The following is a 14,818-nucleotide window of genomic DNA, read 5'->3' as shown; positions in this document are numbered from 1 at the left end:
ATTCAGAGACTAACTTGTAGAGGCTCCTACTAACAAAAAATGGAACATTTTGAGCACTAATAAGGATAAAACTGTAAAGGATTGGAACACATAAAGTATTATAAATATCTAAAGGTGCCAGGAAACCAACTCATATTTTAAACCCAGTTAAAAAGAAAAAAGGGGGGGGGTGCGGAAATCAAGTACTTATCCTGCCTTTCCTGTACAAAGTTTATCTACATGATACCTAAAGGTGGTCACATAGATAATGATACAAACTATCTTTTATCCATGGCCTCGTGGCTCAGCTGGTTGGCGCATTGTCCCGTACACAAACTATCTTTTTATAGAATTTAACCCAACTTAAAAGGAGTAACAGAACTAAAAGATAACTACTTTGCAATCCCCAATACATTAACAGATCTAGAACCAGCCGTGGGCAAACTACGGCCCGCGGGCCGAATCCGGCCCGTTTGAAATGAATAAAACTAAAAAAAAAAAAAAAAAAAAAAAAGACCGTACCCTTTTATGTAATGATGTTTACTTTGAATTTATATTAGTTCACACAAACACTCCATCCATGCTTTTGTTCCGGCCCTCCGGTCCAGTTTAAGAACCTGAAATGCGAGGAAGCAAAAAACACCCAACCGGAAAAGCAAAATGAAAAAAGAATCCAAAAATGCGAGGATAGTGTAAGGAGCCTCTGGGACAGCTTCAAGCGTACCAACATCAGAATTATAGGGGTGCCAGAAGATGAGAGAGAGCAAGATATTGAAAACCTATTTGAAGAAATAATGACAGAAAACTTCCCCCACCTGGTGAAAGAAATGGACTTACAGGTCCAAGAAGCGCGGAGAACCCCAAACAAAAGGAATCCAAAGAGGACCACACCAAGACACATCATAATTAAAATGCCAAGAGCAAAAGATAAAGAGAGAATCTTAAAAGCAGCAAGAGAAAGAAACTCAGTTACCTACAAGGGAATACCCATACGACTGTCAGCTGATTTCTCAACAGAAACTTTTCAGGCCAGGAGGGAGTGGCAAGAAATATTCAAAGTGATGACTACCAAGAACCTACAACCAAGATTACTTTATCCAGCAAAGCTATCATTCAGAATTGAAGGTCAGATAAAGAGCTTCACAGATAAGGAAAAGCTAAAGGAGTTCATCACCACCAAACCAGGATTATATGAAATGCTGAAAGGTATCCTTTAAGAAGAGGAAGAGGAAGAAAAAGGTAAAGATACAAATTATGAACAACAAATATGCATCTATCAACAAGTGAATCTAAGAATCAAGTGAATAAATAATCTGATGAACAGAATGAACTGTTGATTACAATAGAATCAGGGACATAGAAAGGGAATGGACTGACTATTCCTGGGGGGGAAAGGGGTATGGGAGATGCGGGAAGAGACTGGACAAAAATTGTGCACCTATGGATGAGGACAGTGGGTGGGGAGTGAGGGCGGAGGGTGGGGCGGGAACTGGGAGGAGGGGAGTTATGGGGGGAAAAAAAAGAGGAACAAATGTAATAATCTGAACAATAAAGATTTAATTAAAAAAAAAATTCACACAAAACAAAAAAAAAAAAAAAAAAAAAAAAAAAAAGAACCCATTGTGGCCCTGGAGTCAAAAAGTTTGCCCACCCCTGACTAGACAATGACCATAAATGAATCTGATATAGCCATTAGATCTAACTACCAATTTACAGGAAACAGAAGACAGAGGAACACATTAGTCAGCAAAATCCAGCCTGTATTAACATCTATTAATACAAACAACCCAGTTTTTAAAAAATAAAAACTCTAAGAAATGAGAGAAAGAGTGTGCGAAGGTTAGAAAGGAGAAAAACCCACAGAATAGAAAATATATGAGGCAACCAATTGGAATGAATGGGCCTTATTTGTATCCCAATTAGTACAAATTGTAAATGTTGAAAAAATTTTTTTATGATGCCACTACAAATTCATGATACCCAAAGAATAACTAAAGTACAGAAACTATCAAAAGCTAATAAGCATAAGGAGCAATCAGAATTCTCAGACATTGCTAGTAGAGATGTAAAAGGACACAACCACTTAGGAAACTTTATGATAATTTCTTAAAAGTTAATCATTTTTGCCCTAGCCGGTTTGGCTCAGTGGATAGAGTGTCAGCCTGCGGACCAAAAGGTCCCAGGTTTAATTCCGGTCAAGGGCACATACCTAGGCTGCAGGCTCCTCCCCAGCCCTGGTCAGGGCTCGTGCAGGAGGCAACCAATCAATGTGCTTCTCTCACATCGATATTTCTCTCTGTCTTTCCTTCTCTCTAAAAATCAATGGAAAATATCCTTGGATGAGGATTAAAATAATGAATAAGTTAATCATTATTTTATAACCTAGAAATTCCATTCCTAAGTATTTACCTAAGAAAAATGAAAATACATATCCACAGAAAGCCTTAAACAAGAATAAGAATGTTCATAACGGTTTTTATTCTTAATAGCCAACAACTAGGCAAAGCCCAGGTGTCTATCAACAGAATGGATAAACTGTGTTATATTCTTACCATGGAATATTACTCAGTAACAAAAAGGAATGAACTACTATATACAACATGAATAGATCTCAAAAACATGCTGAGTGAAAGAAACCAGAAACAGAAATACCTACAGTATAAATCTATATGTAGTTGTAGAATATGCAAAACTGATCTATGATAATAAAAATCAGAATAGTGATTATTTCAGAGATGGAGAACAGAGCAGAGATTTTTTAAAAAAGCTTTTATGAAATGATTGGGGAAATGTGAAAAGTGACTTGCATTACTCTGAAGTTTTAAAGATACCTAATAAAGCATTTATAGCTAAAATGATATAATGTCTGGGAGGTTTACTTCTAAGTAATCTGATGGGTTGGGGTTTTAGATGAAATAAAATAGGCCACGAGTTTGATCATTTTAACAGTTAGGTAGTTGGTTACAATGGTGCCTCGCAATGAACTTCTCCTGGAATTCACATTCTTGTGTGGTCCCTTATTTAATACAAGTTGGACCTGTGACTTGCTTAAGAAGGCCTAGCAGCTTCCACTTTTGCGCTCTTGGGATTCCTGAGGCACCACAAGAAATTTAGCCTCTTTGCTAAAAGGAGGAAAGACCATGTGGAAAGCTCACATGGAGAGGGAGAGGCCCTTAAGACTACTATAGAACCCAGGCCTCAGGCAGTGAAGATATTCCAGCTAACTCCCAACCAATGCAAGCCAACCTCCTGAGGTGCCAGAATATGTGAAAAAAAGCCCCTTGGACTTCCAGCCCCAGGACATCATGTGGAACTGAGAGTTACTCTTGCCATGCCCAATCTGAATTCCTGACCACAAAACTGTGGGAGATAATATGGCTGTTATTTTAAGCCACAAAGTTTTGCGGTAGCTGTTAGATAGCAATAGATAGCCGAAATACCATTCTCTCTATTTTAGTATACGTTTAAAATTTTCTATAGTAAGTCTTTTAAAAAGTGACACAAGAAGTCTTTGGATTACACAGGCATTTAGAACTGGTTATATCTTTTTTTTTTTTTTAAATATATTTTATTGATTTTTTACAGAGAGGAAGGGAGAGAGATAGAGAGTTAGAAACATCGATGAGAGAGAAGCATCGATCAGCTGCCTCCTGCACATCTCCTACTGGGGATATGCCCGCAACCCAGGTACATGCCCTTGGCCGGAATCGAACCTGGGACCTTTCAGTCCGCAGGCCGACGCTCTATCCACTGAGCCAAACCGGTTTCGGCTGGTTATATCTTTTGTTAATGACAAAAATACTGTAGTGATTTGTGAAATTATACTAATAATCAGCAATACACATTTATCTGAACACATATTATAAATATGCTTAGCACAAGAGGTACTAAGAGACCAACAAGTAAAATTTCAGGGTCTATGTCTATATTAAATTCATATAATCACTCAATCTGGCAAGTGTCATACATACATGTAAATATGACAGCTCATATCTGAAGAGCCAATATTATTTCTAAAAAATGTATTTTAAAATATTAGCTTTCACCAACTTTATTTTTAGATAAACAAGATTTTCTACACCCAAAATAAATAAATGGACATAGTATAGTTTTTCTTAAAGTTTTATCAATGTTGTTTATTCCCTGGACCCAATCTCAACCCTACTGAACCAGATTCTCTAACAGTGAGACTTATAAATTTACATTTTTAAGAAGCTACCCAGGTGATTCTTCTCCACTAAAATTTAAGAATCACTGTTATAGGTATAAAGGGTCTGATAGAAAGTGGTGCCTTGACTTGTTCAAGGTTCTAAGAAGTATAAGACAAAAATAGGCATAGAATTCAGAAACCTTAACACACCACCCACCAAAGCATGAGTAACTTCCAAAATTACAGCACTGTGAGGTGACAAAAGTACTGAAAACCATTTAAAGTTTTCTGAGGCTTCCTATGCCAAAAAATCTTTTTTTAATCACATTTTTAGTGGCTTCATGTGTAGAAAGCCAAAATTTGGTCATTATTCCTACTGAAGGAAAGATGTGGAATAGATAGGACTGACAGAAAAAGAGGGACTATTAGTAACCCCCAAAAGCTCCCCAAAGTGTTTGTATGGGTGTTGAATATGTGAGAAAAGGATGTAATCAGAAGAAATAAGTGGACTGGGAGTGAAACTTAGTACTTTCAGCATTATGCAAAAGGCGCTGTGCCCAGAACAGCTAGAGAGTTCTTGGTCAGCTTTCTTATAGTGGATAACCATCAACCTACTCAACATACACTTAATTATTAAGAAATTATTTTCACAACTCAAATGAATAAATGTATATTCTGGCTCTAGATATTTATTGGGAATTTGGGAAAAATAAATCAGCTTTCTGAAGATTTGATAACCTTGATGAAATGCACTCAAAGTCAACGCTACTCGGACCACACTTCATTCATTTTGCAATTAACAAACAGGAAAAAATGTATTAATATGAGAAGATATTCCACATCATTTGTTATCAGATAAATACCAATTAAAACAATTAACACTATACACCTATGCGAATGACCATTAATCCAGAATAGACAACACTAAATACTGGTGAGAATGTGGAGTAACAGGAACTCACATTCATTGCTGCTGGGAATGCAAAATGATACAGCCACCATAAAAAGATCAGGGATTGCCAGGAGTAAAGGGGAGGATGGATGTATAGGCAGAGCACAGAGGATTTTTAGGGGCATGAAACTATTTTGTATGATACTATAATGGTGGATACATGACATTACAAACCCTCAGACTGTACAACACCAAGAGTGAATGCTAATGTAAACATGGACTTTGGGTGATAATGAAGTATCGATGTAGTTCATCAATTATAACAAATGTTCCATTCTGGTGGGGCTACTGACAATAGGGCAGGCTTAAGTGTTTGTGGGGGGGCAGATAATATATAGAAAATCTGTACTTTCTACTCAGTTTTCCTGTGAACCTATAACTGATCTAAAGACCAAAGTTTAATACAAAAAATACATTCCAAGTTTTACAATTAGTGAAGAAAGTAGTTAGAAGGCAAAGTATTTAGAGAGAGGTTAAGGAAAGGCTAGCCAGTTGGCTGCCAAGAACTCTTATTAAGGAACATTTTTTAATTAATTCATTATGGACAGGGATCTGCCTCTCAGCATTGCAGGCTCAGAAATTCATCTTCATAGGGCCACACAATTAATGAGACTCAGAGATGCCGATTCACCCTTTCTAAACTTTTAAGAGACTGAGGCAGATATACTAGTGCTGTAGTAGGCATAATTCTAAAACTGACTCCCTTCTATCCCCAGGATTCCTGATTATTCAAACACTAACTACATATTTATGTGAATGAACTCTGCTGATGGGACTAAGGTACTAATCTACTGACCTTAGAATAGGAAGAGTATCCTGCACTATCCAAATGGGCCCATTGTACTCACATGGGTCCTTAAAAGTAGAAGAGGGAGGCATTATTACTGTCAAATAAATGCCCAACCAGCACTCTTTCCTGTAAGAAAAACTACATGGTGAACTACAAGTTATGCTCTGATAACTGACAAAACTGTCTTGACAAAGGTATACATACCTGCCAAACAGACAAGATACTCCTTTGGCTAGAGCAGTGGTTCTCAACCTTCTGGCCCTTTAAATACAGTTCCTCATGTTGTGACCCAACCATAAAATTATTTTCGTTGCTACTTCATAACTGTAATGTTGCTACTGTTATGAATCGTAATGTAAATATCTGATATGCAGGATGGTCTTAGGTGACCCCTGTGAAAGGGTCGTTCGACCGCCAAAGGGGTCGCGACCCACAGGTTGAGAACCGCTGGGCTAGAGCATGGAAATACACTCCCAACATCTGTCTCTCATTCCTTCTTTAAGAGGTGGTAATACAATTAATCAAATTACAGCCAATTCTTATTCTGGCCTATAAGCAAGTCTGTCTCTTCAAAATGGTTTTATGTATTATATCATCCACTCTATGTTCATTTAAACCTTAATTTCAAAAAGGTAACTAACTTTCCCCATGGAAGGGGGATAGAGTACCAGACATAAACATTACAACTATCCTCATGAACCACATAAAAATATCATTAGCTAAAACATCGACAATACATCTATTGTATGTTTTATCAATGAACCTAAAAAGCAGTGTAGCCCAGCCAGTGTAGTTCAGTGCTTGAGTGTCAACCCATGAACCAGGAAGTCATGGTTTGATTCCCAATCAGGGCACATGCCTGGCTTTCCCAGTGGGGGGGTGAGGTGGGTGCAGGAGGCAGCTGATTGATATTTTTCTCTCATCGTTGTTTCTCTCTTTCTATCCCTCTTCCTTTCTCTCTCTAAAATCACTAAAAATATATTTAAAAAGCAGCACAACTCTTATGTCAGTGAATCTCAAAAAGTGCTTCCTTTAAATTCTTTCTAAATTTGAAACAAAAATCTGAGTATTTAAAATGATTTTTGTACTTAATAATGCCTCAGTAGATCCATAAAACTGGAAAATTTACGGGGTAATGATTACCTAATTTAGAAGAGGAGAAAAGAAAAGAGAGCCTTGGAGGTGAAAAAAAAAAAGACTAATTCGCATGTAAGACTTGAAAAGTAAACAGAAATTCCCTGCAACTTCATCATTACCATTATTTCATAAGTATGATCACTCTGATGCTTCTTGTACTCAAATCCTCGAGTGAAACACTGCAAAAAAGAGAAAAATTAAGTTACCAAAAAGCTACTTTTTGAGATGCTTTCTTAAAGGTTAGAAGACAGTTCCCTGGCCAGTGTGGCTCAGTTGGTTGGGCACTGTCCCATGCACCCAAAGGTTGGCGGTTCAATTCCCAGTCAGGGCACATGCCCAGGTTGTGGGCTCAATCCCTGGTGGGGTGCATGGGAGGCAGCTGATGTATGTTTCAATCTCACATCAATGTTTCTCTCTCTCCCTCTCCCTTCCTCTTTCTCTAAAAGCAATAAAAAATAAAAAAGGATAGAAGATACTGTGGGGGTATTCTACTCTTGTGATAAGTTTTTTAAGACTTCATTTAATCTTGTCTGCATCCACAACAGGATGGCTATATTCATGATCACAGCTCTTCTGTGGCCCTCATAGAGAATAAAGAACAATCTGAAAAAAGACATTTTCCTAGGACAACAACTCCTCTGATAACAGCATAAGCCCTGGAATCAGACTGCCTATATTTCGCATTCTGGTTCCATGTTACCTATTTCAGCAATTCTAAGACATATTTTAAAACTGTAAAGTGAGGATTCGTCTTATAATACAAAGTATATCACAACTTCCATCAGCCATTTTTACATTTCTGAAATTGGGATGCTTCTTATAATCAATAGTGTCTTGGATCCAAAAAAAATATGGTATTTGTTGAGTGACCTTGAGCAAATTACTTAACCTTCTCCTTGCTTGAGTTTCTTCTATAAAATGGGGATACTAATCATATTTACTTTACTGGGTTGTAGTGATGATTTAAGAGTTAAATCATGTATACTAGTAGTACTTAAAATAGTGCCTCGCACTGAGTAAGTGCTTATAATTAGTATTACTATTTCCACCATCATCCACAAAATGGTTTGTTACCTTGTTTGTCAGCTGCCCAAAGATCACTCTTCAATAAACAATAAACATTGTGTCACAGGTACTATCAAAAGGAATAACTCTCCTATTCTGTTCCTGTAATCTCAATACTTAACACTACTGGCTAAAACAGTGTTAAGCATTAAGTTGATACCTCTGTGCAATATGGGCACACCTCATTTTACTGTGTTTCATATATTGCACTTCACAATGTTGTATTTTTTTTATAAATTGAAGACCCTCTACTAGCAAAAAGATTACGACTTGCTTTACTGTGAAACTCACTTTATTACGGGGTCTAGAACCAAACCTGCAATAGCTCTGAGATATGTCTGTATTCAACAGTCTATCTCATCCATCTGCTCTGTTCCCCAACTTTTCACTAGTAAAATGTATACTGGAAGATTGACTGGAACAGATTTAATAAGATATGGGCCTTCTGAGTAATCGATAGTCATCTCTGAATTTATTACATCCATAAAAGAACCTAGGAGAGGCAGGTCTCTCCTTAATGAGATACCTGTAAGCAGAGGAAAAAAGGAGGTGGCCCACATTCTGCACACTTGATATAAGGCTCCATGAGGTAGGAGGAGCAGCCTCGGCAAGGTGGCTTATCAGAGGGATCACCTAGAACAAAAAGAAAAATATACTAGCTTCAAAACACCTTCTGATTATCTTAAGAGCCAAGAGGGTGAAAATCTGCAAATGACTATACTGGTAGTGAAAGTTCATGGAGACAAGAAGAGCTCATTCCAAATAAGAAAAAACAAAAATATCTTCCTTTTTATTTCAAGGTAGCTTTGTCCCTCCCTACAGAGTACCTACTACTTTAAACAGCATCTAAGTAGATATGGCCCCTACAAAGAAGTTTACAAACACAGGTTTTAACTGGAAGTTTCATAATACCCATAACATTTTTTTCAGGGGAAAAATGTCTCATATCTCCACAACACACATATTATTTACAGATAAAGCAAATATGACAAAATGTTGTTGATTGCTGAATCTCGGTAGTGGGCAACAAGTAATCACAGTACTATTTTTTCAACTTTTCTGTAAGTGTGAAATCTTTCAGAATAAAAAGTTGGGGGAAAAACTCCTTTAAATATGTCTTGGGATATATATAGTACTTTATATTTCAGATTTAAATCCAGAAAAGCTCCCTCCTTTTCTCCCATAGTATGCAGAGAACATAGCAGACCTTCACCAGTTCCAATGTCTCTGAAATATCAAGGTAAAGAGTACAAACCAAACTCTCAGTTATAAAAATGCAGATATGCATCCCCAGGTGCCCTAAACCAGGGGTTCTCAAACTACGGCCCGCGGGCCACATGCAAATACAAATATTGTATTTGTTCCCATTTTGTTTTGTTTTTTTGTTTTTTTAATTAAATCTTTATTGTTCAGATTATTACATTTGTTCCTCTCTCCCCCCCCCCCATAACTCCCCTCCTCCCAGTTCCCGCCCCCACCCTCCACCCTCACTCCCCACCCACTGTCCTCATCCATAGGTGCACGATTTTTGTCCAGTCTCTTCCCGCATCTCCCACACCCCTTTCCCCCCCAAGAATAGTCAGTCCATTCCCTTTCTATGTCCCTGATTCTATTATGATCACCAGATTATTTGTTCACTTGATTCTTAGATTCACTTGTTGATAGATGTTTCTTTTTTTTTTTTAAATATATTTTATTGATTTTTCACAGAGAGGAAGGGAGAGGGACAGAGTGCCAGAAACATCAATGAGAGAGAAACATCGATCAGCTGCCTCCTGCACGCCCCCCACTGGGGATGTGCCTGCAACCAAGGTACATGCCCTTGACCGAATCAAACCTGGGACCCTTGAGTCCGCAGGCCAACGCTCAATCCACTGAGCCAAACCGGTTCTGGCTCATCAATGTTCCTAACTCTCTATCCCTCTCCCTTCCTCTCTGTAAAAAAATCAATAAAATAAATTAAAAACAAAAACAAAACAAAAAACCCTTATGTCAAGAAGTAATTATTTTGTAAAAACTATCCTATATATAGTTTAAAAAGTTTTAGACAATAAAAGTATAGCATTCTCTATTAACATTTTGATTTCAAACATTTCTTCTGTGTATTTATTTTAACAAAAGCGGGATACTATTCATGATGTTTTGTAGCCTGTTTTTTTTTTTTCACTTGACAACATATTGTCAAAATTTTTCATGACCATACACATAGATCTTCCTCATTATTATTTTTTAAATGTTTTTATTGATTTGAGAAAAAGAGAAAAGGAGGAGAGAAATATCAATCGGCTGCCTCCTGTACACCACCTACTGGAGACTGAGCCCAAAACCCAGGCATGTGCCCTGACCAGAAATTGAACCACTGACCTCTTGGGGCATGGGATGATGTTCATCCAACACTGGCCAGGGCTTCCTCATTCTTTTTAATGGATGAATAATGCTCCATCATATCAATTATCTAACCTAATGGTTTTCAACTACTCTCTAGGAAAGCATTTTGGAAATCTGAGATGCTTTTTTGTTGTCACAAGGACTAGGGAACACTACTGGCACTTAGCTGGCAGGGACCAGAGATGCCTAAGACATTCCTCCACAACAAAGAATTGGCCTGTATCTGCACAACTTTCAAATGTTCCACCAGATATTCAAGTAGATAAAAAAAAAACCTATTCAAAATTACTAGACCAAGAACCTAGTTCCATATTACATAAGACAAAATGTTTTTGAGTTTTACTATATATGGAATTTTCCAGAAAAGCAATTGCATGTACCTCCAGAGATTTTATCTTGTTTTGTTCAGAACTTTACCAAGAGTTACTCAAGCTTGTGGTATTTGAGTCACCAACACATCACACATGAATCATTCATTTGCATGTGTAGTTGTAAGATGCCGTGATTCAATATATGCGTGCAAGCATCTGAGTCCTTAAGTCATTTTGTCTTCTATTGTAATCATGTCTAAACATATTGCAACGCATATTATTTTATTATATATAGTTCCATTATTTCATTATTAATTACTTCTCTTTTATTTAGCCTTTGTGTTGCAGGTAGGGCATTATTGTTTTTATTTCTTTGGTATCATGGTTGTGGATATGTTATCTATGTATTTAATTTCCAAATAGTAAAAGGGGTTTTAAAAATGTTATTTAAAAAATATCACTGGGTCTCATAAGGTTGAGAACAACTAATTTACACAGTTCCCTATTAGTGGACATTTATAATAATCGTTTCTAACTTTTTACTATTATAAAGAATGCTGAGATTAATGTTCTTGTATATATAACTTTTCACATTTTGTTCCTTAGGATATGTATTTTCCTAGAATTAAAACTGGTATACAGAGCATTTTTGATATATATAGTCAAAGTGTCCTTCACAAAGGTACATTTTTTTTATAAACTAGGAATAGAAAACTTTTCTATAACTGAGGAATAGAGAAAGGCTTTTTTTTATCATCATTGAAAATCCAAGAGAGTAAAAGGTTAATAAATTTGAGTGCATAAACAAAGCCAACAAACAAAAAACTCTTTCTTGGCAAAAAACACCAGAAGCAAAGTAAAAAAGCTAATAAATTGAAAGTATCTGCAAACATATCAAAAAGGCTAAAATCGCCCTAACCGGTCTGGCTCAGTGGATAGAGCGTCAGCCTACGGACTCAAGGGTCCCAGGGTCGATTCCGGTCAAGGGCATGTACCTTGGTTGTGGGGACATTCCCAGTAGGGGGTGTGTAGGAGGCAGCTGATCGACGTTTCTCTCTCATTGATGTTTCTAACTCTCTATCCCTCTCCCTTTCTGTTAAAAAAAAAATCAATAAAATATATTTTTTTTAAAAAAGGCTAAAATCCCTAATATTACAAAGAACTTTTAAAAATTGAGAAGGGCCCTGGCCAGTGTGGCTCTGTTGGTTGGGCACTGTCCCATGCACTGAAAAGTCCCAGTCAAGGGCACATGCCAGGCTGCAGGGAGAAGGGTATTTCCTTTTTTCTACCAAACATTATTTCTTATCAAGGCATCACAAATGTGTTATTGGGAATCCATCTGCTTTTTAAAGAAATCCATCTAGACCAGTCGGTGGCTCAGCGGTTGAACATCAACCTATGAACCATGAGATCATGGTTGGATTCCTGGTCAGGGCACATGCTCAGATTGTAAGTTCGGTCCCCAGTAGGGGGCATGCAGGAAGCAGCCAATCAATGATTCTCTTTCATCATTGATGTCTCTATCTCTCTCTCCCACTTCCTTCCTCTCTGAAACCAGTAAAAAATAAAAATAAAAAAATAACAAAGATAAAATAAAATAAAGTAAGTAAAATAAAATAAATCCATCTGCAGGTTAATCATACTATGTTTGGTCCATTTGATCTTAGTTTTCTTATAAGATCTAGGGTGATATGTTTGTGTCATTATGTTCAGTGGGCAATCAATAAATATTAATTGATTTTACTTTGAGTGGATACTCTTATTCCTTTAGGTTCAGATTCACAGGGGCTTTGTTTAACTTCAAAGTGCTTATTTTTCCTCTTTGATCAACTTCTACTTCAGTTTGCTATTAATATTCACCTGAGACTTGTTCATACAGTACTTACTGCTAAAGGAACCCAAACGGTCCATTCCTTAATTGGCAAAGACTGCTGCTTTGATCTTTCTCAATGCAGTGCCCCTTCAAAGGAGATTTCGGAACTGGCCAACACACACCAAAGCTTGATGACCCCCTATGAACAAACAAAGTTGCACATGGATCAGGAAATAATTCAAAGGGACAAGATAAAGACAAAATAATGCAATGTACTCAACTCTACTACATCCGAGTTCTGTAACATTAAGCAAATATTTTATCTCTATAATCCTGTTTCCCCTCCAATAAAATGGGTATGATTATAATAGTTTCTAGCTCCTACAGGTGTTGTAAGGATTAACTATCAAAATTCATGTAAATTTTGTACCATGGAGCCCAGCCCATAGTAAGTCCTCTACAAAAGCTACATAGTTCTAATAGACAACTACTGGTTTTCTCCTCTCCTTAGCCCCTTCCTTTGGGAAACTGACTCTCAGACATTTCATATGGTTCAGTGGGGTTGCCAATTGAAATACGTCATTCTCTACCCTCACAATAGCTAAAGCAACCAGATCTCGTCTTAGAAAAATCTGAATCTAAGACATACAAGGACAGAAGGCAGTTGGAGCTCAAACATTCATTAATCAAATATTTGGTCCATGAGCTCTGACTGTTGAGATCCCCATCTCCAAAGGTGGCCCAACTATTTTAGTTTCGTGTTTTTTTCTTATTTATTTTTTTAATATATATTGTTGATATTTTACAGAGAGGAAGGGAGAGGAATAGAGAGTTGGAAACACCAATGAGAGAGAAACATCAATCAGCTGCCTCCTGCACACACCCCATTGGGTATGTGCCCACAACTCCCTTGACTGGAATGGAACCTGGGACCCGTGAGTCCGCAGGCCGACACTCTATCCACTGAGCCAAACCGGTTAGGGCATAGGTTTTTTTTGTGTGTTTTTTTTATTTCTCTATCTTTCCAATACTTTAATTTGAATGAATTCTGTTGCTAGAAACCAAGGAATCCTATCTATTAGAACATACATTTGTTCAGTAATTTACTCTTTGAATAAATATTCAATAGGTATGTCCAATGTACACAGTTTCTTCCTAAAGGCAGAAATGAAATCATATTTCACACTAAAGCAAAAACATAGCTCGGACAGTGTAGCTCACTGGTTGAGCACTGACCCATGCACGAAGAGGTCATCAGTTCGATTCCCAGTCAGGGCACATGCCCAGGTTTCAGGCTCCATCCCCAGAATTGGGGGTGCAGGAGGCAGCCTAATGACGTTTCTTGCTCATCTCACTCATCAAAGTTTCTCTCTAAAATCAGTAAAATAATATTTTTTTAAAAAGTCACTGTGGAGTAAAAGCAACAAAACACAAAACACAAAACAAAAACCCACATCCCACCTTCTATACTCTCCTAGCTTTTACCTCTTTTCTGGCGTTTTTCACATTCTAATTTGTGAGGATTATTTCTGCATGCATATTTCCCCCAATTTTTAGACAAAATAAAAGCAGGGACTACACCCAATACAAATTGGTGTGCTTTAAAAGTACCAAGCACACGGAAAGAACTCAGTAAACACAAATGTAATAGACAAATACTAGTCAATGTCTTTTTTGGGGGGTGGGCCAGGGTGGACTAATTCTCCCTCTGCTTTAGTCTCCGGAAAAAAGTTAGTCTTTGAAGAAAAATGGATTTAGCAAGGGGTATTACGCACGTGGCCATACAATCATGGCCAACATGTACTGAACTCTTCTCATCTGCCAGGTGTTGTGGTACCACTGTCCGTGGGTTATTTCTTTGAGCCCTCTGAGGCTCGATGCTGTTTCAAAGGAAAGGAAGCCCTGAAAGGTTGCTATTTGTATTGCAATGTCTTTCAGGCAGACAACAGCGGCGCCATTTCCAGAGGCTAAGGGAGACGGTCACGTTAAGGATGTATAAACACTCGACGTCATAAGCAGCACTATTTCAATGAGCAGAATCTTCTTTCTTCTTCTCAGAGACAGTTCTGACACTAACACCCATGAAAGGGTGTACGTGCTGCCTCCAAATCCACCTGCCAAATTCAAACACGTCACGGGGAGGACGGGAGGCACGCGAACAGCAGCACTCAGCGCGGTGCAGAGGCCAGGTGCGGGCTGTGCGGTTTTGCAGACAAGGGTCAAATCCTCCCTC

General features: G+C 37.8%; 1 protein-coding gene across 7 annotated transcripts in view; it reads right to left on the bottom strand.

Moving 5' to 3' along the window:
* The window catches only part of TADA2A (transcriptional adaptor 2A), a 47,288-nt gene that overhangs the window by 31,907 nt on the left and 563 nt on the right, over window positions 1-14,818 (bottom strand). For 5 of the 7 annotated variants that reach the window (XR_004972898.1, XR_004972899.1, XM_036340894.1 and 2 more), the window contains exons 2-4: window positions 12,659-12,784; window positions 8,600-8,706; window positions 7,128-7,187 (exon numbers count right to left, since the gene is read on the bottom strand). Coding sequence is in view for 5 of the 7 variants with exons in the window: in XM_036340894.1 (XP_036196787.1) it covers window positions 7,128-7,187; window positions 8,600-8,706; window positions 12,659-12,683 (192 nt within the window). In the remaining 2 variants the exon portion in view is untranslated. Of the gene's footprint in view, window positions 1-7,127; window positions 7,188-8,599; window positions 8,707-12,658; window positions 12,785-13,821; window positions 13,957-14,818 lie in introns of all 7 variants that reach the window. The other 2 variants (XM_036340895.1, XM_036340899.1) reach the window with 2 other exon arrangements.

The sequence above is a fragment of the Myotis myotis genome, unplaced genomic scaffold (genome assembly GCF_014108235.1).
Source record: "Myotis myotis isolate mMyoMyo1 unplaced genomic scaffold, mMyoMyo1.p scaffold_m19_p_17, whole genome shotgun sequence".
Taxonomy (NCBI): Eukaryota; Metazoa; Chordata; class Mammalia; order Chiroptera; family Vespertilionidae; genus Myotis; species Myotis myotis.
This window is presented reverse-complemented; position numbering and strand designations above follow the sequence as displayed.